The sequence below is a fragment of the Falco naumanni genome, chromosome 9 (genome assembly GCF_017639655.2).
Source record: "Falco naumanni isolate bFalNau1 chromosome 9, bFalNau1.pat, whole genome shotgun sequence".
NCBI classification, from domain to species: Eukaryota; Metazoa; Chordata; class Aves; order Falconiformes; family Falconidae; genus Falco; species Falco naumanni.
This window is the reverse complement of record NC_054062.1, coordinates 15,079,885-15,103,415: the sequence shown is the minus strand read 5'-3', so window position 1 is coordinate 15,103,415 and position 23,531 is coordinate 15,079,885. Positions and strand designations below refer to the sequence as shown.

The following is a 23,531-nucleotide window of genomic DNA, read 5'->3' as shown; positions in this document are numbered from 1 at the left end:
GGTAGGAAATCTTAAAAGTTTTATCAGGGACACTGAGCTTCTTAGCATCACTGAGCTCCTGAATTACGTGTCCTGACTCTTGTAAGCCCACGTTGGATGACTGGACATCACTGTCACTCCCGAAGAGGCTGGATGAACAGTGACCACCAAAGGTGTCAGAGGACAGTTTAGCTGTGTTCTCCCTTCACACTGCCGTGTGTACTGTAGCAGGTGACCAGCTTTGACAACAGGATCAAAGCAGAGGCTTCCCATGAAGCTAGCTGAATGTGAGCACAGGTTACAGTTCTTCTGGGTATTACAGATTTTTTTCCAAGGGGGAGAAAGGTGGTGGAGGGTCTGTATGCACTGCTCTGCCAAGTTAGTAATTCACCCACTGTCCTTGTCAAGGCAAATCAGGCTTGTGGCTCTATGCAAGAGCAACAGCTACTTTGGCATTAGTCTGTGGTTTCCTCATGTGCTCTCAATGACTGGCAACACTTCTGGAAAGTTGTCTTTTTGCAGCTGATGGGATCCCAGTCTACTGTGGGTGACAGGTGTGCATCACTGGCTAAAGGTTATGCAAAACCTCTAATGTAACAAAACAGTTATGTAAAACTGATGCAAAGATGCCAGGGCCTCTGCTAGTCAAGCACTTGCATTGAGGGAGTTGCCATGTCCAGGAAGGCTACTGCTCACTGGTGTTCACTTACTGCTTGGAATTTCCCCTTAGAGCTGTAACTAATGCAACTCGGATCTTTTCCGTAGCGCCTCTAACTCAGGCCCCTACAAGTATGCTTGTTCATCTGACTTCATTTTCTTATGGTCCTGATCCATTTGTGTGCTTGAGAGACAGGGAGCATTGATACGCCCCTGCAGCTCAGTCATACTGTTTCTTGGGCACAGTCCTGTAGCTGTCAACCTTGATTTAACGTCTGCTATGTTGGGAAGGTCTGAAATTGTGAACAGGTTGCAGTGTTTCACAGCCATGCAGTGGTGAGAGCTTGGCCATGTCCATTTGCATGTCACAGTTGTGTGCGAGTGGGTTTGGTTAGGGGATGTTCTTGATGGTTTGCCATTCCTGTTTTTCAGCAACGATCCACTGTCGCTTCAATGATGCACAGGCAGGAGACTGTGGAATGCTTGAGAAAGTTCAATGCTAGAAGGAAGCTAAAAGTAAGTATATGTTAGTTTCTTAGTTTGCCTTAAGTTTGTTTTTTAATGATCTGAATTTGAGGTTAATGTTTCCTTAAGAACAATATTTTTTTATGATTAGCTCACTAATGTTAGTGAGGTACCTTACGTGGTAAAGCAGCGTGTTGAGGAGCTGGGTAGTTTCTTTCTCCAAAGCTGTAAGTTTCCCATGCCTCTTCTGCTACCTTATCACCCCTTCTAGTTTCTGCGAGAGAGTTGAAATGGAGCAACTAATTCTTAAATCCTGGGGGTTTTAGTTCTGATCCTTCTCAGCCTCCCAGTAATAGTGTATTGGTTGCCTGCAGCCCGGGCCAAGCCTCTGGCCTGTGCGCGAGCAGCTCTCTGCTGCTGGGGAGCTGGGAAGCAGCTCTAACTCCTGGTGCCATTTCAGATTCCCTGGCATACCCTGCAGGTCTTTAGCTGCCACTCCAGAAGGGCAGGACTCCGAGTGGCCCTGTGTCAGGTCCAGCAGCCACATGTGGGAATCCTGGATGCGCTACCACTTTGCAGGGTGGAACTGGGATGCCGCTGCTTTGGCAGCTGGCACGCTGTGCTCTGCGCGGGTCAGCCCAGCTCCTTTCTGAAGTGAGTGACACTGCCTGTTACCCTTGCTTTCTCTTCCCCACAGGGTGCAATCCTCACAACGATGCTCGTGTCTCGAAATTTTTCAGGTAAGTTCTCACTGTTCCCATCCCTTCCTTGGTTTTGTCTTGTGTGAGCGAGTCGGGGGATATTTTAACCATTTCGGGGTTGAGTAGGAGGGGAGGAGACGTTCTCAATTTATCATGGAGTAGCGGTGGTCGCTTCGCTGTGGCTGGTGACTGGTGTGAAGTAGTAAGTAATTTGTTCAGAGAGGAACACATGGCGCTGTAGTCTGGTACAAACCAGTAATGAAGTCAGCTGCCACAATCCTCTCATGATATTTTGTTATCAGATTATTTTTGGAAAATTCTGTCTGGCATTTGTTAGCTTTCCCATCTGAAACCAGGAGTCAAGAACTCTTACGAGGTAGCAGTGATTCCTTTAGACCTGAGGCAGGGACAGAGGACAGGTAGTAATATTGGTGAGAATAGGGACAGGAGCTCCTCGGGTATTGTATTACTTTGACTCATCAAAAATGGGTCTGAAGCATCTAGCTATTAGAGCCTTCCTTGGAGTCTCAGAAGTGGTTTTCATCCTTTTAAGCTTAATAACTGGTAGCCTGGCTCCCACCCAACTGCATTACGTAGTGCACTTACTGAAAATGCAAATCTCGGCATGCAAATCAGTGCTTTTTGGAAGATGATTGTCTTGGCTCAGCACATCTAGGTGATGCAGTCTTATCTGTGTTCATTTCCATTTGGGTGGAAAACCTCTATTTGCAAGTGCTTTTGGTTTATGGGATTGTTTGCTTTCTTTGCCCTCTTTGCCATTTCTCTTTTCTCTTTTAAAAAGGGCAGCCATTGAATGTGTGAGTCGGATATATTTCTTATTACACCTGACTACAGTTACTTTCAAGTGCAAGTCTGCTGTATGGGTTATAGGCGATGATGAATGAAATGGAAGTGTATTAATTTCATCTGGCCATTTACTGATGGTGGATACCAATACTTACATTCTGGGTCATGTTACAATAACCTCCTAATTGGAATGAAAACCGCCATGAAACGATCATCCCAGCATTCACAGTGCGCGTTCATGCATACATTCTTCTGTGAAATGAAGGCAGCGTTTTTAACCAGCTGTATGGTGATTTAAAAAAAATAAAATTAAAGGATGTGAAATCAAGCTACAGTTAAGAGACAACCCTCAGCAACTTCAGAATGGTTTTTCCTCGATTCTTGCTTTCAGGTGGACCTGTGCCAATATGTCAGGACTTCTTGTGGCTACAGCAATTTCTCTTTACCGCATTTCTGGTAGTTTGGCCTTAAAGGGACACTATTTTTCTCCATTGTTCCAGGATTGTGCTATTACAGGACTTAAAAATTATACATTCTTTTCTGAGGCCGGTTCTGAAATAACCATTTGAGGAACCGTGGCACAACAGCAGAGCTTCTGCCTGACTGTATGAGACTTCACGTTTTCTTGGGCTTTCTGCTGGTGTGAACCATTTTCAATCTATTCACACGATTCTGAAATAGTCAGGGTTTTCATTTTTCTAAAACAGCAGTTTTAGATTCATTTTTAGACTGCAAATGTTGTCACTTGTAATGAAGCTGCAGAAGTGCTTGGGTAAGAAGATCTCCTGTGGCCCAGATTTCACGTACATGAAATGCCTGAGAGAAGGGTTCTCCTTAATGGTGTGTGACCTACACATCCACTTATTCCCGGAGCTAGTATCAAGGAGGAAAAGGCTTGCTCTGCTCATTCTTCTCTGTCTCAAGGGCTGAAGCTGCTGGATCCACTTCAGTTAACAGCTGAAGAGAAGGAAATCCTAGGTGGCCCGCAGTGAGTGCAGGGCTCTCAGTGACACTGGGTTCTGCTTTGAGTTTAAGCTGTGATCCCAGGTAATGAGACCCTCTAAAAAGATGTCCAGAAAGAAACAGTGTTAATTTAGATGCAAAGCATTTATAGCCTCTGTGGATAGTAGCAATTCCTAATATTTTGATGCGTTTTGAAAGTGGGGGGATAAGCTACCCTTGTTTTCTTTGCAGGACTCTGTAAAATGAGCTTGACTTTCTTATTGTTGTTATTTTCTAATTTACTTAAGTTTTTTAATTGCTGCCGTTGAAATACCTAAATCTGCTGGAATTGAAGAATAAGTCATGCTAACTGGAAGTAAAAAGTTAGAAAGTCCATGTGGGAGCTTTGGGTAGAGCTCAGACTTCTTCTGTCTTGACAGGTCATCTAACTACACTTGAAAAGTTCAGAAATAGCACTCGTTTCTTTCCCTAAAGGCCTTCAGGGATTTTTTTTCTCTAATTGGGTGACAGTGTTTTGTGGGCCTCTGAAAAGTCCCATTCCCAGCAGACAGGGAACTAGATTTATGAAGAGAGAAGCTTCCTCCTGTCTGTGGGTGAGATCTTTTTAAGAGCTGCTGCACAGATGTTTTGAAGCAAGAGGAAGATGAAGGCTTATGTGACCTCAGTATCAATTAATTAGGCGCGATAGTACTATCTGCAGGAAATATGAGAAGACTTATTTAATCCTGTTGTCATTACCATCTTCTCTGTCATGCATTTTGTAATGTGGAGTTCCCTTATTCAGCAGCGTGGGTTTAGCTTGGGCAGCTCGGAGTCTGAGCAGTACTCTTGTCTTTCTCCATCAGAATATCTTACTTTTTACAAGGCCAAAAAAAAAAGTTTCTGTTCATTTGTGAGTAATCTGTTGCTTGCTAGTTGCCTTTTGCCTCAGGTCAGTTCCTAAAGATGAAGGAGTTTGATCTGGCTCATTTTCCTGCTTACGGTAAATTCAACAATTTAATGTTGGCTGTTTGTGGTTCTTTTGCAAAGGTAGTGTCTGGGGTTAGCTGTAGGCTAGCTGTTAAAAGCAGATATGGTTGCCCTCCTTTCAGCATGAGTCAGGAAGTTGAGACCCGTTATAATAAGGGGGTTGTAGCTGCTGTCCACACTCTGGTAGGTATTCACTCAGCTGCGAGAGAGAGCATTGCAATCTGAACTTTGCTGTGGGATCTTTGGAGTCACACCACAGTAGAGACAGGATGATGTGGGTGCTCACTTGTGGCTCTTGATGTTCAGGCAGTCCAAGCAAACACTGATCTGATCTGCATTCACTTACAGAAGTACAGTCAGGTAAATGAATTGATTAAGTCATATGCAAGAAACACCTAAATCACCTTCCAAGAAGGAAATGTAAATTTATTACTAGGAGAAAAGTTGGCAGGGTTTTCAGAGATTCCTACTAGCTGCAGTATTTAAAGGCTCCTGGACTCATTTATGTAGATAAAACTGCTATAAACTGAGTGAAAGGATGGATAAAATCGGCTTTCATCTTAGCAACAGCCATTTTCACAATGTGCTCAGAAGTGGCTTTTGTCCATAAGTTAATTTTTATGCAAGACTTATAAGTAGACTACATGAAATTGTGACGCTGTTTTCCAAGCTGGATTGCAGCTGTGAATTTGGGGAGCTGTTGCTCAGCAAGCTTTCCCACTCTATGAAATTCCCATCTCTCAAGTGGCTCAGCACAAGTTCTGTGTGCTACCCTGTGTTCAAAACACATCCTAAGGCAGGTAATTAAGCTTTATGCCTGAAACTTCTCTCTTTAACTGATGCTGAGCTTTTTTCGTGGGAATTGTCACTGCTTGCTCAAGTCAGTTCTGTGAGGGAGCTGTTATGGCAGCTTGTGGCTACAGCTGGAATGCCTTGGTCCTCTACAGACCCTTATTAACTCTTTGATGTGCGGTTTGGGGGTTTTAACTGGATAGGTGAGGTTGAGAGAGGCTGGAGACAGATCCTGGGAGTAGAGTGTGTTCTGCGTATGTAAAGAAGGGCTGAATATGCCTGTGCATCTTTGGTGTAACCTGTACAGAGGCGTTTCTGAGCCGATTAAAGGTAGGTTGTCTTTGTGTTGGTCTCTCACTTAGTGCATAGTGTTCCTGTGCAGTTGCTACTGCAACAAGTTCCCATAGCAAGTCACTGGAGAATCTCAGAGAAGGGAGAATGCTGAGAGCAACCAAAGTGTGGGCAGAGAACACAAGGCAACAGCTCCTCTCTGCTCTGTTCAAATGGCCACTGCTAGAGTGACTTATGTCTAAATAGCCATTGTGGCAGAGTTCAGCATCAGTCTTTGCTCTACCTTGTCCCTAATAAATAGAAGTTCTTGACATTACACTGTGTTCGTGGGCATTGTTTGTAATAGTAGCCAACGGTGCCTTTTTGTGGCTATATAATGACCGTTGGTTGGCTTGTGGTGGGCCCCAGAAGTGACATCGAGTTGAGAATTAGGTTAATCTGTTTTTCTTTGAGCTGAGAATATGAGGATGACAAGCCACAACTCTATGTCATTGGTAATTCTGGATTGGTACGATTAAGGTTTTTATTTTAATAATCAAGTCTCAGCAAAGTCCAAGATTCTTCATGGTGTAAATGCTTGTGTTTAGAAGCCAGACCTTGGCTTGTCTGTTGGACTAGCATCATCAGTTAATCAGGCTTAGTAAAAGCAACCTCAGTGTTATCCCTGCATTGCAAAAGATCCTCTCTGGAAGCTTAACCGAGTCGAGATACATTACTGAGGTTGGAGAGCCAGGAGAGGGCAAGCCCAGGGCAGGCTGGGCGGAGGGCTGCTCGCTCTGGAAGGGGAGAAGTGGGGCTGGCAGGGCGGGAGGCACTATCCATGGCTGTGTTTGGAGTGGATATTTCAGTTCCTCTTGGAAATTGCCTCCTCCACCGCCTCTCCCTGGCTCTGGTACATCCAGAGTGTCTAGTGTTTATTGCTGATGAGTTCAGCATTAGGGATTTGTGTTTCTGCCAGGAGCGTGGTCCAGAGCCCAGGCTGTTTCCTATGGAAGCCAAAACAGAAATGTGGGAAGAGGGAGTGGTATATGAGGTGTGTGCAGGAGAGCCCTTTTGTATCTCTCTTCAGATTAATTGGAGGGTGTCTTCCTAATCCAGGAACAGAACTGTTCTTTTAAGTTACTGAGTTAGCAGCATTTGCCTTTGTATTGCTTCATTATCGAGGAACTCTTAACTGCATTGAGAAGAGGGAATTTAATCCCTTTAATACGTAGAGGAAGTGGGAAGGATGGTGAAAATGAATACTACTGTCTCATGGCTGGAAAACCGCAGAGCATGAGTACAAGGCCATTTCTTGAACAGTAAAGGATCTGCTTTCGTGTGTCCTTGGATTTCCCCCCTCCTGCTGTCTCTTTGCTGAGCTCCATGTTGGATGGTGCTGCCTGTCTTCTCATATGATGATGATTCTTAAGGGAAGTCTTGTCTGTTGGTTGCTGCAGAATTTCCACCTGCATCCCGTTTAATTTCAGTCTCATAACATGTTCAGGTTGATCTGTGGGTGGATCTGCATGCCTCCCTTTTGTTTGAGGTGTCGGCAGTCATCTTTGCATGTGAACACGTTTCATGGGCTCTCCAGTTGTCCTTGCGAACCCCGGGATGATGCATGCACTAAATACAGCACAGAGCGAGTTTCCCTCTGCGGCGCTGGGATGCTGGCAGGCTGGCAGGAGAAGCGTGCGGTGCAGGGGTGCAAGCAGGGAGGGGGGCCAGATGGGCAGGCTGCGCTGGGGACACTGGGTCAGCTGGGCTGGGCTGCACAGAGTGAGTCTCAGCTGAATTTGCTTTAGCACCATGGGACGTGATTTTAGCTGTTTTCTGTCCATAAAGCTAAATAATGTGTGGTTCTGAGGGAACTGCAGAAAGTGTGAAAAATGTTGCTTCCCAGCTTGTTTCTGGGTCATTCTCGGGGCATATGGTGGTACTGTTGCCTTTCTCTCATGGTTTTTCTCTTTACTTCAAGGATGTCCCATTTGTGAAAATGAAATTGCAGAACCCCTTACTCCTCCTCAAGTGTTGTGAGGCTGTTATAATTTCTTGTTTTCAGCAGTTGTTGCGTGAGATGCCTTGGTGTATGTGTGGTATAAATGCTGGACTCCTTTTGACCCCATGGTTGCCTTGTTCTTCTCACTTGCATGTGGAATCACGCTGCTCCTCGTCATGCCGCGAAAGTGGCAAGAACTTACCTGTTAGACTGAGTTTTGTAATGCTGTAGTAAATGTCTGGTCAGCAAAGAAACTGTTGCAGGGCAGATGAGTTGCTTGGGTCACTTTGCCCACCTTCACGTGTGCATGTTGGGGCACTGTGATTAGTTTAACATGTCATATTCAAAAAACTCTGCGTAGGGTTCTTCCTGTGTTCTTGGATGGTTTCTGAGAGCAAGAATGAAGACAAAACCCTGATCTAGCTTTATACTCGCATTTGGAAGACCAATTCAGAGATTAAGTAATAAATTTAAATGGGAATACACCTCTTTGTTGTGAGGAGATGCTGCAGTCATTTGCACTAGCTAATTTTGTCTAGTTAATCTGTATCTGTAGGGTCATGTGGTAAGGAAGGCAGGGTGGAAAATGCTTTTGACATGAAACTTGAACTTTCTTGGATATTACAAAAATATCTTTGCCTGACCTTGCTGCTTCTAGAGACAGACCGAGCACTTTGTGCGTGAGTTGGTCGGCACGTCTTTGGGAGTGAAGCATTTCAACAGCCACGTGAGCGTTCTCTTAGGATTTGCTTTTTCTCTAGGCCTCATCTTTGCTGGACCTAAAATTCAGGTCAGGTACCCAAACCCATGTTTCCCAGCAGCTGCTTAGGAGCGGCATATCAGCGTGTTAGTCCAGCAGGTCTCTAACACTGTTTGCAGCGATTGAAACAACTTGCCTGCTCATGAAGAATGTATTCAGCTGTAGTTTGTATCTGTTAAGGCTGTAGCTGGGGTCTTGCTGTTGATATTCATTCTCAACATACCAGATCCCAGTAATAGATGGAGCTGCTCCATCGCAGTCCCAAGCGTGCCTTCCACCAGGCAGTTGTTGTGGGCTCCCAATCTGGCATTATCATGCTCCCGCTTCCCTTGCTAGTGCCAGTTGTTCAAGTTGAGCACAGCAGAGCATCTTTATCTTTCAGTGGGGAAATTCAGCCTCATTTCTGTCTCTCTTCTCACTCTCTCTTTTTAAAAAAATGATTGTCGGATGCTGCCTTTTGCACTTTTCCAGTCTCTTCCTTTCAGCTGTCCAGGTGTTTCCCCAGAGGAACAGTGAATAGCAGCAACGAGGAGGCCTCTGCATTATCAGTGCCCCCTTTATAAGCAAAGTCTGCGATGTGAATGGCTGCACTTGAGGGTAAAGCCTTTATCCTGTTGCAAGGGTATCTGGCAGATTCCTTTAGCTTTTCCTCCTGTAACTGCTGGCACTTCTGGATGGAGTCACAGTGTGTGAGTGGACATTTGAAATAGAGGAGCTCTAAAGTCACGTTTCAGACTTGGTCTTCCTGAGATGGTGAAAATGGGAGTATTTTTGCCTAAGTAAGTGAACAGTAAATAGGACAGGTGACCCTCTGCTATCAGGATGAATCTGATGAGTGACTCAGCTTGTTTACCAGGTCTCTTCCTTCCAGAGAGGAATTAGCAGGGCGGTTGTCCTTCTGAAGTCCCATCCATTTTTAAGGGAAGTGGGGGTGGGGGCGGGGGGAGAGAGAGAGAGAATAAATAGTCTTGAAACCAAAATCTGACCTACTTCTGCTTCTTTCCGTAGCTGCCAAAAGCCTGCTGAACAAGAAGTCAGATGGAGTGAAGGTAAGTTCTTGCTTTCCCATTTCACTCTCTCTCCCACCACCTGAACAGAAGGCAGCCGCTTTCTCTGGTGCCTGTCCCCTTCCAGGGTAAAACCACAGCCCTGTCTTGCAGCTGAGATTGTTATGTTCAGTGTATCATTATGGGGCCCTGGGTGGGATCTTAGATGTTCCTTACATGCACCTTCTACATCACACAACCAGCTAAGTGCACTATTGTACCAGCAAGATTTCATTTTCCCCTTCCTCTGAAGTATGGAGCAGTGGTCAATGCTGTGGATTAGAAAGACCAAGGACTTGCTCAAGTGTGACACATACCTCTGCCTAGTCTGTTCTGTTTAGTGCAGAATGCTTCTGAGTACTGGAATTGCACAGAGCGGTTGTCAGTGACTGCTGATACCTGGCAGCCCCCATGGGAATCTCTTTGTCTCCCTCCTTGGGCAGATGCTGAAGGTTGAGCTGGGAAGAGGGGTGGGGAAGGAGGAGCCTCCAGATGTTCATGTTGGGACAGAATGGAAGCGAAGTCTTGTGTTAGTTTGGTCCACACCCCTGAGGGACCAGCACTCTCCTGTTCCTTTCTGAGGGAAATTATTTTTCCCCACTTCCACTTCAGTCTTTGTGTGTGTGGTCATCCTTTAGCTCTGGAGGTCAGGCAGGCCATCCCCAAGGCGGTGTGGTGTTGCAGGTAGGACCCCTTTGCCATCTGGTACTGGAGGAGAGATACCTATGGGCTACAGCACTGTCTTCCCCTAGCTGTTCCAAAGGATAACTGCTCCCCATCTGGGAAAGTAGGGTTTGTTTTATTTGCTTGCATTTCCATTTGAAGTCCAAATCTTTTGCCACAGCTATTAGGCAGGATAGCTCATCTGGTTTTGCATTGCAGACCATCTTTGTTCTCCCATGCTGGGCGCTGACAGGCACACTGCAGGGCCAGCACACTTGTTCTCTCCTGCTTTCTTAGCCCTTTCCCATTGTAATAAGGCTGTTTCCAGAAGGCTCAAAATACAGGCAGTCTGCTGGGAAAAGAGGTGTTTTCAGAGGAGTCGTGTTTATTTTGGGGACTGCTCTAGTAAAGCCTCTGTTCCTGCAGTTCTGCCCTAATGACACCCAAGTCTTTGGGTTTTTTTGACAAAAATTCTATGTGGCACTGCTCTTCCACTGCCCTAGGATTCATTCTTATATTTGAAATGTGCCTGCAAGGGTGAGCTTTTGCACCTTTGCACATGCCTGCCTCTTGTACAGACATGCCTTGAACACATGCAGACTAACACAGCAAGCGTGTTTGAGTTGTCGCATCGATTGCTGTGGAAAACATTACAGCAAAATCCCAGCAGAATAAGAGCGGATGATCCCAGATGTTGTGAACTGAGAACCAAGAGATACTTGCTTCAAAATCCCAATGTGGCAGAGGAGAAGCAACTGGAAAAGCAGCAGATAACATCATGCCTACCTAGATTTTGTCACCTACCTAGAAAAAAACGGCTTTCTTCTCAGGACTCTTGGTTTCCAGCAACCTCTCAGGGAGTGCTACAGCTTGGATAAAAATCTTCCAGAAATGGACAGATGAAGTGTACGCAGGTTTTGAGGCACAGCTTCCTGGCCGTGTAGTACAGGTAGGAGACCTGTATATTAAAGACTTCCAGCTCCATAGAAAGCTTGTGGTGCTTGGTTCATTGAGAACACGGTGAAGAGGGTAAAGCTGGATTTGCTTCTCTAGCTGATTTTAAGTATTCTTCAACTCTTTGCTGTATATGTTGTTCCTGATATATTTATATATCTTGTGATATATACTTGTGATACAGGGGAAGGTAGATGGGACAGCATAGCATTCTCTGTACATGGTTAATGAGTTTGTCCTCTGGAACCTCTTCTGCTTGACGCTGGAGGCCTGCAGTCAAGGCTCGGCATGCAACTTCCTTGGCCCTGAGTGTCAGAGCAGTCTTGCTCTGCAGCATGAGCCCGAGCTGTGTCCACAAGGGGTGTCACACACTTTCAGTCTGGGCTGAGGGTCCTCAGAAGAGTGCTTTAAGCTTCCCATTTTCCTGAAGCAGCATCTATCTTCAGGTGTGGCTTTTGAGTCCTCATTTCTATAAGCTTTAAAACTCAGAAAGATATATAATAAGAGAGAGATATTATTATTGTTTTTAAAACGTATCTGTTTCTTCTTAAAGCTGGTGTTTTGAGTAACCCTCTTGCTCCATAACACAGACTTTTAAAAGTACAGGTTGCTTCCCCCCATTGCTAAGTTTGGACAAGGTGGAGCACAGGTAGTGGTCTGTCTGTATTTGTAGTACATCCTTAAGACTTCTGTTGTAGCATATTTGTGGTTACATGCTTATCTCCTTCTCTACCCCTACTGTCTACGTATACGGTGGCTGCTTCCTGTTAGTCACCCCATGGAAGTGTAGCCTTTTACCACTGTTTGCTTGGTGGAGCAGCACTGGCACACGTGGCTGCTGCGCAGCCGTCTCTGTGCTGGTCACTGGTTGATGGCCCCACCGTTGTGACCGACCTGCTTTTCATGGATTGTTCCTTACGCAGGAAACTTGTGGTTTTAGACCCTCTGATTTTTCTCATCCTAGATAGTTCTGACAAGTAATTTGTGCCCATGACTGGTTGAGAGCATATGGTCTTGTGTTACTTGCAGCAGACTATGATTTTCTGCCCATTGCCATAGTGCAGAACACAGATACCATGACTTGAACACCAAACGGATTTTCAGCTTTGTGGTATCCTTTTCACTCCTGCTTTCTATATCAATAATTTTACATCAATTGTAGGTTTAGAACAAGCATTGCATGCTGTATTTTTAACTGTGGCTTGCTGCTGACCACATGCCACGTGGTTAGGCTTTTTCTCATGTTCCCAGGTATAGAGACTCCTGGTTTGTTTGGTGGTTGGGGTTTCTTAAAACCTTCTTGGAAATTAGTTCCTTATGGAGATATGTTTCAGTCTCTTCGCTGGCTTTATCTGGCCCAGGGTGACCATGCTCCATGTGTATTGCCACATATATCTGCACAGCAGATCAGAATGGAAAGAGTGTTTCTTCCACTATCTGATGATAATGCTTGAGCAAAAAATAATGGCTTTAAGCCCATCGAGAAAAAAAAATCACCAGTTTGTCTTAATTTACTTTCTGTTCAAGGTAACTTTCCCATTCTTTTGGCTGGTATTCAGAGCTGCCTGTGCTAGAATCCTGCATTATTTGATAAATACAGTAGAATTCCTATTACATAGTATTAGGCAAGTTTGAGTGAGGTCTATACATCTTTCTTAGGCTTTATTCCTGAGAACTCCATGAAAATGTGTGTTGGTGAATATCTGATGCAAGATGCAGCACGTTGTTGCTGATTTAGCATAAATGAGAGAGGAACAATATATTAACCATATGTGGTGATACAAGCATCTAGGTGAGTCGTGCCGAGCTGATATGTAAGAAAAAAACCCACAAATTTTGTTTCTTTAGGAACTGGCTTTAATCCTTTGCTGAAGGAAGCCTGACGTGCTAAAGCAATGGGGATGCGAGTGTTTTACTTGCATCAGACCATTTTGGAAGGGGTGGGAGGAAGCTTAAATCAGGAGGGGAGGACAGGAAGGACATGGTTTTTATTCCAACGTAGGTGTGTCCGTGCTGGTATTTTGATTAATGGTTATTTTGATGAATTTCCATGTGTGTGACCCTCTCCTCTAGCAAATTCCTTTCCAAAATCTATTTGAAGCATTCCTGGTTTTCATTTTGCACTGCTGCTTCTATTTCAAGTACTAATTCTGCTAATTGGTAGATATTTCATCAGCTTGGCACTTGAGAACTTTTCCATTATCTTAAATAATGAATGATTTAAACTGCCTTGAATCTTAAATTGTCCCTGCTCACCAAACCTTTGGTAGCGCTGCACTCACTTTCTTCAGACAGAATTTGGATCCAGGCTGATGGAGTAGCAACAAGGAAGGCCCAGGTTTTATCCCCAAGGAACATGCTTTTCTGCTTTCAAATCCAGAAAGTGAGGCTAGAAGATACTGGGTGACGAATTGCAGAGCCATGTAACATACCACATATCTTCTGGCCACCACTGTAGGTCCCAGGTATTATTTTCTTTAAGATTCTAAATGTATGAGCAACATTGCGCAGCTGCAATTTTAAATTTTACTTTAGATAGTTTTCATGTCAAATCTACTCGCCTTCTTGTTCCCCTTTCTGCCTGTCATCCGGACTTGCCGTCCAGTGCCAGGTGAGGGAGGGGTTAAGGAATGGGCTGGGGCAGACACCTGGGTGAAGATTAAGGACACTTTATGCTGAATGTCCTTTCTCTGACCTTGTCAGGGTCTGGGCTCCCTGTAGTTAGTGTTACAAGTCCTACTGTTGATTACTTTTTTTTTTTTGTCTCTGGGCAGCACTTTAAACTAGTCATGTTCCCTTTTTTCCCCAAAGGGGAGTTTCCCTTCCTACTGGTGTGAGAGGATGTGCTTCCAGTTCTAGCAGGGCCTGTCAGATCCATCTTAATAATCAGAATCTGTTAATGAACAAAAGTGCTATTTTTAGTTTAGTATGTAATTGTAGGTACTTAAAAATTAGTTCATCTATAAGCTTTTCGTTAGTTTCTTCTTTGCTTTGAGGTTGTTTGGGGTCTTTTTCTGAGCACTTTGGTTTGTGATTAGGGGATACAAAATAGTATCAATAATGTTTTTCAGGCCCAGTGTAACACTCTGTGTAAATAGTAACTTGTGAAGGACGCTATGGGTTGCAGGAGATTTTAACAGCATTTACTTGCAGTGCTGTGCAAAATTTGTTGATTTTCTACCTTGTCTCTCTGCTGCATGCACACTGGTTTCTTTCCAAGTAAAAGCAGAATATTGTAGCTGAAAGAGTAAAAATCCAAATTTTTGGTGTGACAAGGTTAAATGTAAAACCTGCCCTTCACCTTATGTAACTGCAAAGAGGCACCAACTGCCATTTTTTCTGCCATCTGTAAGGAATATTGGGGTGGGTGTACATTTCATGCCTGGTGGGTACCCACTTGCCCTGCCCTTTGCCCAGTACGCGGGGAGGGCAGGATGCTCTGTAAGCTGGCCCGACTGCTGAGGAGGCAGTCTGGGAAAGCGTGCCTTAGAGAGGGCACAGCCACAAGGTGAACCAACAGGGCATCATTAGAAAAATCTGCAAGGGTCTGGAAATCGGTGAGGGTCAAGTAACATCCACACAGTCACCAACAGGAGTCAATGCTCCTGTTTCTGTAGCTGGAGTTTTAATGATCTTAAAGCCATACCGTTTAAAGATCATTCTGGTGAAGCTAAATGAGGAGAACACAAGTTCAGCTGAACAGCACGGTTTTATGCTGAACTGTTTTATGCAAGATGCTTGGGGAGTGCTTCAGATCAAGTGCTGACATCCAGTAACACATTCTACCCATCTTTGATGCATTCACTTTTTTCACTGCATTGTTGTAATGCCTGGAAACTCTAACTGAGATCAAGGGTCCAGCGTGCTTAGCACTGTAGCAACGCCTAAGCATAAAATCCCTGCCTCTTAGCTTACAATTTAAATAGACAAGCTGACAAAGGGCAAGAGAGAAGACGGATTGACAAAGACAAAACGATTTGCTCAGCATCACACAAAAGGACTAAAGCAGAAGTAGAAATAGGACCTCAAATCTGCTAGTTCAGGCTGCCTTTCATTGATCTGCTTTGAGCTCAACATTTTTTTTCCTACCTTAAGTCCTGAAATGACTATACTCTCTGTAGGGGTATGAGTTGCAGCAAGCATGATACTTTAACGTAATTATACTGTCAGTATCAAACTGGGCAAGAACTACATGTAGAAGATGGAAAAGCAAAATGCTGTTGTAAAAAGATAGCCATGTTAAGCATGCAGAACTCTGAGTGGGACCTTGCCTGGAATCACTGTGCCTCCTATCGCATCTTCTAGCACGTGTTGTATTTTCTACAGGTGCTCGGAATGATTTGCACTTGCCATCCCTAGCATTGCTTCTGTGCTGAAGGGACAGTGATTCTTCAGGTTGTCTTCTGTCACCCGTTGGCTTCTCTTTATTTTACCTTAAGCAAGCATCTTCCTTAAGTTTCACTGTAGAGAATCTGCTTCTCTTTTGAGATGAACACCTGAATTTCTTACACACACAGAAATAAAATTTTAACAAACATACATCTCTGGGTTTGAGAGGAAAATGTTGTCCATACTGCTTTGGGAGGATGTTTTGTCACTCAGATGTAGGGAAATCCTTAAAGCGATTGGTGAGGTACTTTACATAGGCTCTGTGTCTGCCTTTAACAATTTTTTGCATTCCCTGGGGCACCTCTGCACAGCCTGTGTTATGCTGTGTTATGGAAGGGAAAGAGAACTCTATCTTACAAACTTCTGTTACCTTCCTTACTGTGCTAAGTTGCAGTCACATTACAAGAAGAATAAAAAGTTTTGCTCAGCTAGTCGCCTTGGGGAGGTGCCACAGACAGCTCTACTGCAGCTGTTACGGGGGAGATTGGAAGACTGATCTGGTTTTAGTAATTTCCTTGTGTATGTTTTGACCTAATAAGTTTTGATGCTTTACCACTTGCTGCTGGTGCCTCATGTTGGCATTATCCAGCCTGTCTTGAGCTGTAATAGTACTTTCATGCTCTGGTCTTCAGACGGACCTCACTCCCCACCCCTTTCATACTGCCTAGCCAGCTTTTCTCCCCCCTGTTAGTATAGTATCCAGTAATAATGTGCTTTCTGGGATTTCCATGATACATCATGCCATGTTAATAGACCAATGCTGTTTTAAATTTAGATGGTACTCTAATTAAATCCTGATCTGCAGAGGATTCTGTTTCCTCCTGTGCCAGTGTTACTTGTGCCTCTGCTATTGGAGGGTGATTGTTTTCTGTGTGGCTTGGTTGACTCTTATATTGAACCTTTTGCTTGTGTCTCCACATTTTCTGTCCCTTTTCTCGTTTCTGTAACTCATTGGAAATCTCTATGAACTTATGAGACTGCCCTCCTTAGAGATAAGTTTCCCTGCAGTATCCATACAGCCTGTCTGTCTCCTGCAACTTACAGTTTACATTAAAAATAAGAACTGCAGTTTTGGAGCAGTTTCTCGGCTGGTGTGTCTTTCCAGTTCTCCTGGTTAAAAGGGCCCTGTTGTTAACTGGACATAAGGATTCCTCTGGGTTGTTGGTGATCTAACCAACATGCACTGGTAGCACATCCTATTTTAGCTCTAGCTTGAGGAAAAGCCTGTGGAGAAGCTAAGTTGTCCTAAGTGAAGGTGAGCGGAATCACAGGTTTGTAAGCAGGGAGTGGGAAGCCCTGTGTTCTGCCTCCATGGTGTGGGAGAGTCACGAGCCAAATGCTGAACAGATCAGTGTTCAGAGGCTGTCCGTGCTGGATTAAAGGTCAGATGAGGCAGAAGCTTTGCTAGCTTGAGTCTGTTTGGGCAGCGTCTGTATGATTGCAGGACGTATGGTGTGATGAGGGATGTGGTTCTGGGTGCGAGGGGAACGTGGGCATTTCTGCTCTTGAAGACGTGCCAGTCTGTATGCGTGCTTGAGCTCTGACGTGGGGATAGCAGGAATGAAGGCAACGTTCAGGATGAAAGCTGCAAAGGCTCAGTAAGTGTGTGAATGGGGAGGTACAACTCCATGGCCTGTCCTGAGTTCAAGGGCTGCCCCAGAGGTGGGCCGTGGAGTGCAGGAGTCCAGACCTGCATAGCTGAGCCCAAGCCATCGTGGAGTTTGGCTGGGACATGCTGTCCTACACTGCTCTGCGGGCTAGGCTCTGTAGTAAACAGCAGAGAAATAGCCTAGATAGTACCAAAGGAGAAGGGCAGGTGGAATATGTATGTGGAGGCAGCGGGAGGAAAGGGTAGCATTGTCATGCTGAAAGGCCTGCCAGGCTCGGCCCGGACAGTATGGCAGTAAGAGTGTAGTGAGAGCAGAGAAATGTATGCTGAGCCTGGTTTACTGGAGAGTGCAGTCTTTGGTGTGAAGGTGTCTTTGAAGATGACAGAAGATGCCTTTGAAGAACAGCAGAGTCCAAGAAGGTCAGGTAGTATCTGAGCATTTCCCCCTGTTCTCCTCCCAGTATTTGAGAGCACAAGGTGTTCTGGCTGTTGAGTGCCTCTGTCTTTCTTGCCTTTCCTCTATGTCTGAGTGTGGGTGCACCTTGCCTCTCCAGTCAGCCCCAGATTCTGTTTGAGGGAGCCTTTCTCTTCCTCCTGCTGTGCACAGAAGTTCCCTCATCTTCTGTTAGCCCTTGGGGATGCCCTTCCTGTCGTGCCCTCCTCCCTACCCTCTGGGTGCAGTTGCAATCACGCCTCCACTTCCTCCAAACGTGAACACACGGGGGGTTGCCACCTGCCCCTTCAGTGCGGCTGGGGAAGCTGCACGGTGTTGTGAGGTGGGCGAGCACAGAGAGGCACCCCCTTGCATCCCACATCTTGTGTCTATGTATTCCTCTCTCTTCTCCTCTCCTTATAGCAGTGTGTGGGGCACCTATGTTCTAACCTCAGTGTTTGAGTGGATGGGGGTCTTCAGCCCTGCCCTTTCCCCTGGTGTATAGCCATGTTCTTTAACGGTGACATCTCTCTGCACCTTCTGGCGTGTCTGTGCATTTCTGCTGCTGCCTGTACCTGCCCCAAGGGGAGCATTATTGGCAGGGGGGCCCTTGCTGGCACACTAATATGTGAATAGTTTCTGTGCTTTTCTTCTCATCTCCTCTCTTCCCTTCTCTTTCCCTCTCTCAATGGTGTGTCCAGAAAAGGAAGTCGAGCTCCAGTGTGCATTTGATGGTGAGCACCTCCCGTAAGCTGCCTGCGATTCGTGCGTCCGCCATTCTCATGCCATGCACGCTCGGCTTGTGCTCATCACCCTACATAGCATGTCTGTGCAGGGGGGCGGGTGGCAGGGGGGGATCATCGTGCACTGAAAGGTCCATGTCCTCACTAAAAGGGCCCTGTGGTCGTCTGGCCCCCGGTCAGTCGTACAGTTCCCGTTTTACGCAGAAAATCAACTGCTGGCAATGCAGTTTGACCTTGTCTGCTCTGAGTGTGAAACGAAAAAGGCAGAGGTTCTCCTGGGCTCAGCAGAGCAGGTGCGTGCCTTGCCTGGACATGGGGCTTTGTCATTCTGTTGCAGAGGTGCCAAAAAGAGGAGCAGGTGCTTTGCCTGGTGTTGGTGCCGTCATCCTTGATGGGAGCCCTGCAGTGTAGAACAAACTGGGAGTCGCTCCAAATGTGGCAGAGACTGATGGGGCTCCACTGTTCAGATGAAATGTGTGGGCACAGCACCGCCGGGCAGCTCAGAGCTGCCGGTCACTTCTTTTTTTAGCATACTTACTGAAAAGGTTTGTCAGAGCCTTTATAATCCAAAACTTCCTTTTGTCCTGATCTCGTTTATGTATCCCAGCATGACCAAATACCCAGTAACTGCCTCCCCTGTCCTGTTCCTTTCCTTTTTTCATCCATCCAGGTGTTTGACATCCATAGAATTTGCCAGAAAAGTAGTCAAATCCACTCTCAAGGGAGCAAAGAGAAAATTGGCCAGTGCCATATTGTAAGGAGGCGTACACAGCCCGTTAGATGATGCCTTTGTCTCTGACACTGAGATATGAACACTAACTAAAGTGCAAAAATGAGTTACAGCATTATCTCCTTTACACAGAAAAAGAACAGAAAATATTTCTCCCCTGTTGCAGGTGGGAACGGGCATATTATAGTACTGAGAAAGCAGAATAATTTGCTTCTGCAATACTGTTTGGAAGATACTTCTCTTCCTCCTTCAATGACAGCTTAAAACTGTGTACACACAAAGGAGTAATCCCAAAGTACTGCTTGGAAAGTCTGGTACGAGGAACTGACTTCTCACCAGCCCTGCCATTATGGAACACCAGGGCAGGAGTTGGTTGTGCCCTTCTTGCCCTTGTTTTCTGCCCACTGCCAGCAATTCTTAAATCCCCTCTGCATGTTGTTTTAAAGCAGCTGGGATATGTAAACCTGGTGTCGGCCTCAGAAAACATGGAAGCAGTGAAGGCAGCTAAATAACCAGAGACAGCCTATGTGTTGGTACTTATTTTCTGTTAGCTGGCTAGAAATGTGGGTCCCTAGCGATATGATCACTGGGCTGTTTTCTTTCTCTTGCACCTTCTGTGTTGTTTGTGCCTGTCTGTCTGTCTCATGTCCAGCTCAGGAAGCGCTGCCAACTGCTGTGCCAAAACTAATGGTGTTACACAAATTTTAAGAAGGGCCTGGCACCTTTTTAGGTGAATCGGCCTCTTTTCACTTGAGCTGTGCTGCTGTGAATTCCCAGGATCATAGCCTACCCAGTGACAGTGATGTTGGCTGGCAGGCGGAGGGGTGAGAGTTGGCTGTGCCGCCTGGGGCTCTGGGCAGGGCAGGCCGGTCTTTCCCAGGGAAGGGCAGTCAGTTAGGTAGACACGAGTGTGCGTGGGAAGCTCAGTATGTTGGTTACCTCCATCTGAGAAAGGGCTGTGAAAAGTCCTTAGGGCTGAGCATCTGCCTCTTACTTCCTTAGGACTGTCCTGGAGTAAAATGCGATGTGATTCTGGACTAGCAAATGTCACACTTGGTGTTTTTCAGCCCGTTGGCTGGGGAAGAGGGTGATGGATGAATGGGTGTTCAGTGCAGCCTGGAGGGTAGGCTGTGTGCTTTGGGTGGGTGTGGGATTGTGCTTTGTAAGGCAACATGCCATACTGAACAAGCTGTTGTCCACTTTTTTCCAGAACAGTGGCTTCCTGGATGGTGTTTTTGGGGTGTTTTCTTTCCCGTTTGGCCTCAGTTATAAAGCCTTTAAAAAAAAAAGTATTTTTGTATAGGTTCTTTCATGCTAACTTTATCTTGTTATCCCAGTGGGCTGTACTCCTCTCACTGGAAGAGGTTTGGAAGGTAGAACTCTGCATTAGGATTGCTGTTGCTGCGGAAGTATGGGAGCCTTGGTGCTGTGTGGAGGGTGGACCCAGGCATTGCCAGAAGTTTGGTTTGTGTTTGTGCCACAAAATAGCTTGGGATTCATTTTTCAGGTTGATCTGCTCCTGTCTTACAGCCACAGCGGCCTGTCATCTCTTCTGCCTGGAAGCACGTGCAGGAATCAAAGCTCTTGGAAGGCCAAAGTTTTAGGACAGGGGATGTATAGGAAGAGGCAGTGCAATAAACAGTAACTTGTGAAGTGTTTCTCCTTTCTTAGCTTTGGGCACGGGTGTGTCATGCTCAATTTTTATTTTTCCCATGGATTTTTAAAAAAATCATTTTAGCCTTTCTCTTCTACTTCCTTCCCTCTCCACCTGCCCCATCTTCCTCTTCTGTTTCTCTTTCCCTCTCCAAAAGGGGCAGCTAAGCCAAGGTGTGCTGCTTGTGAAGAACATCTGAAGTGTTAGTAGGTGTGTGTGAAGTCTCAGCCTCATAGGATCTGTCTCTGGCTGACATAACTAAACCCTTGGCAGACGTTTTCCAGCTCAGCATTTGACTTCTGCATTCCCTGTGGTGGTTGCCAGGTGATGAGGGCCTGATGTTTTGCGGTGTGAGTTTGCCCTGCCCGAGAATGGTGGAATGGAGAGCAGCTGCAAGGAGCTGGCAGCGTGGTGAGCTGCCGTCCGGTACCCTCACCTGTAAGCCCAGGAGGGTGAGCGAGGCTCCTGCGGTGCTGATGTGGTCGTTGTTGCTGGTGTCCGGCAGCAGGAGAGCTATATACCTGGTGGGGGGGGTTACATGGCAACATAACTGTGGCCTAATTCTCCAACAACTGACTGGATTTGTGGGCTAGGAGCTGTACAGTAGTGGGCACAGGTTTGGCTTCCTACAAACATAGGCTTTGCCCGCTCCTGACGTACGTGGTTCAACGGGACGTTTCTTTGCAGCAAGCTGGTGACTGCCTCACTGTTGTGCTGTGTGAATGCAGGAAACGGCAATTTTATTCTTCTATCACAGCTACAAGAGAGACTGAAGAGGGGAAAGATGAAAAACCATTGGGCACCAGCCAGAGGACTTGCTGCTGGGGCAACTACGTGGCCTTTTCCTTGCGTCCCATCCCTTTCCGTATTTTGCTCCTGAAGTCTCTTTGTTCAGGTCACAGCAGGGACACCGCCTGCCATAGCTCACCTTTTCTCTACCTTCTCAAGGGCTGACCACACTTTTTCTTGCATCAGTAGATTCCCTGGGACTCTCAGCTTCACCACATACCTAGGACTGTTCCTGTACACTTTGGGACTCCTCAGGCACGACACCCTTTGCCCCCTGTTTAGAGACTGTACCATGGCTAGAGTGTGTGTCTCACTTCTGCAGTCTCTTTCGGGACTGCTGCCATCTCTCATTCTTCTTCACCAAATACTTCTGTTGGTGCTCGCTGCAGGATTCTCCCCATCCCTTTGGTCTACTGCTGCCTTTTTCCCTTCTGTTTCCCTTTCTTGTAGCAGCCCGTGCACTTCTGGGTTTATGGTACATCCCTTACAACATCTGTTGCCTCTGAGGGAAGGGCGATGTCCAGCAGCACGGGCAGCATTCCTTCTTCCTCCCTCTTCTTGGTGACCGAGCCTGTGGGGAGGGGAGGGTCTGAGGAGATGGTTGGGGTTGAAGCAATACTGTCATTTTCTTGCTGCCTCTGCTCCCCAGCAGGGAAACTAAACCCGTGTTTTTCTGTCTCAGCCACAGAGCAACAACAAAACCAGTGCAGTAAGCACTGCAAAAGAAACACCCCCAGTGCAGACGTCCATGGTATCTTCCCCAACTGCTATTTTTTTTTTCCTGTTTGGTTTAATTTTGATTCTGTCCTCTCCCCTTCTCTCCTCCCCATCCCGTCCCGAGTGCTGCTTGTGCTGCTCTGTTTTAGCTTGTGTTTTGGCTTCGTTCTGTCTGTGTCCCTGTGCTGCTGTGGGGCCTGATCACAGCCTCACAGGCTTTGGGGTGGGGGTGCTGAGCGGAGCTGTGGTTGGATGTGGGGATCGCGGCTTGCCTGGACTTCCCCGTGTGCCATCCCTCTATAGTTCTGTGTGTCCCGTTCAACTGTTCCTGCTGGCTTTGGGGAGGCTGGTTTGGAGGAAGAGTGTGGCAAGCTCCATCCACTCTCCAACACTCAGGAAAATGGAGGATGGACTTCAGGACAGCACAGAAGAAAGGGCAGGCAAAAGGGTTTTTAGAGGAATCTTTTGATGGCCCGTTTGGCCTGCTTAGTGTTGTGGTTGATCCCCTGCAGCTCGCTGACTCGTGGGGCTCGCATTTTCTGTTTGGGCTGCGTGCAGTGGGCTTCATAGGGTGCCCTGTGCCTAGTAGGTTTAACGGCACAGCTCGGTGTCATCTGCCTCAGTACGCTTGCTTGGAACGTCAGGCATCAGTGTGAGGGGTGATGGTGGCGAATGGGTGAGTGTACGTCACTGCACCGCTCGGTCCCTGGTGCCCTGGCTGAGCCACCCTGCAAGGGCGACAGCAGAAGGATCCTGAAGTCTTGTCCCGGTAATGAAGGGATGAGTGCAGGAGCTAGTTAGCACCCGTAGCCTGGTTAGCTGCTCTTTGTTGTGTGTCTCTGGAGAGTTGGATTTGGCATTTTTTCAGGGTGGGAGGGTGAGGTTTGATGTGTGTGAAGGGTTCTGGGGACACTTCATAATTTTCTGCTTTCCCTTCATGGCTTTGTTCATGATTGTTTTGATACTGAGGGAGCCGTTCTAAATTATTGATTGTTGTTGCTATTGAAATTGGATCTCATTTTGGAGACTTTTAGAAAAACTTGCCTTTTTTCGCTGCTCGGTTCCCTTAGCAACTCCTCTCTGAGCGGTACCGAAGTGGCCTGGTTTACCCCTTTTTATTGTGGAAATTATGAATGTCCCTTTTTTAGGGTAAAATACCCAGCAAACTTTCCAAAACACTGGGAGACAAAGGCCCCAGCCCACTATTAACCTTTCCTCCCCCCTCCCTCTTCTGAAGCATCTCCCGGCGAGGATGCTGCGGAGGGGTCATTACTTCATGAACTGCTGCAGCGGGTGAAGACTGGCTGCTCGGTTGCCATCTGGTGTTTGTGCCAGCCAGGTTCACGGGAAGCAAATTGGGAATTAGGGGCAATTGCAGGGAAGCTGGGGGCTTTGTCTCCTTGCGACTGCAGCTTTTAGTGCAGCCTCTCTCTTCAGGA

At 46.3% G+C, this 23,531-nt stretch overlaps 1 protein-coding gene across 12 annotated transcripts in view; it reads left to right on the top strand.

Moving 5' to 3' along the window:
• CAMK2G (calcium/calmodulin dependent protein kinase II gamma) overlaps positions 1 to 23,531 on the top strand; it is a 121,556-nt gene that overhangs the window by 82,983 nt on the left and 15,042 nt on the right. For 3 of the 12 annotated variants that reach the window (XM_040607735.1, XM_040607739.1, XM_040607744.1), the window contains exons 11-15: positions 1,069 to 1,152; positions 1,799 to 1,841; positions 9,374 to 9,414; positions 18,161 to 18,193; positions 22,058 to 22,126. In XM_040607735.1, the coding sequence (XP_040463669.1) occupies positions 1,069 to 1,152; positions 1,799 to 1,841; positions 9,374 to 9,414; positions 18,161 to 18,193; positions 22,058 to 22,126 (270 nt within the window). The remainder of the gene's footprint in view (positions 1 to 1,068; positions 1,153 to 1,798; positions 1,842 to 9,373; positions 9,415 to 18,160; positions 18,194 to 22,057; positions 22,127 to 23,531) is intronic. The other 9 variants (XM_040607737.1, XM_040607742.1, XM_040607746.1 and 6 more) reach the window with 3 other exon arrangements.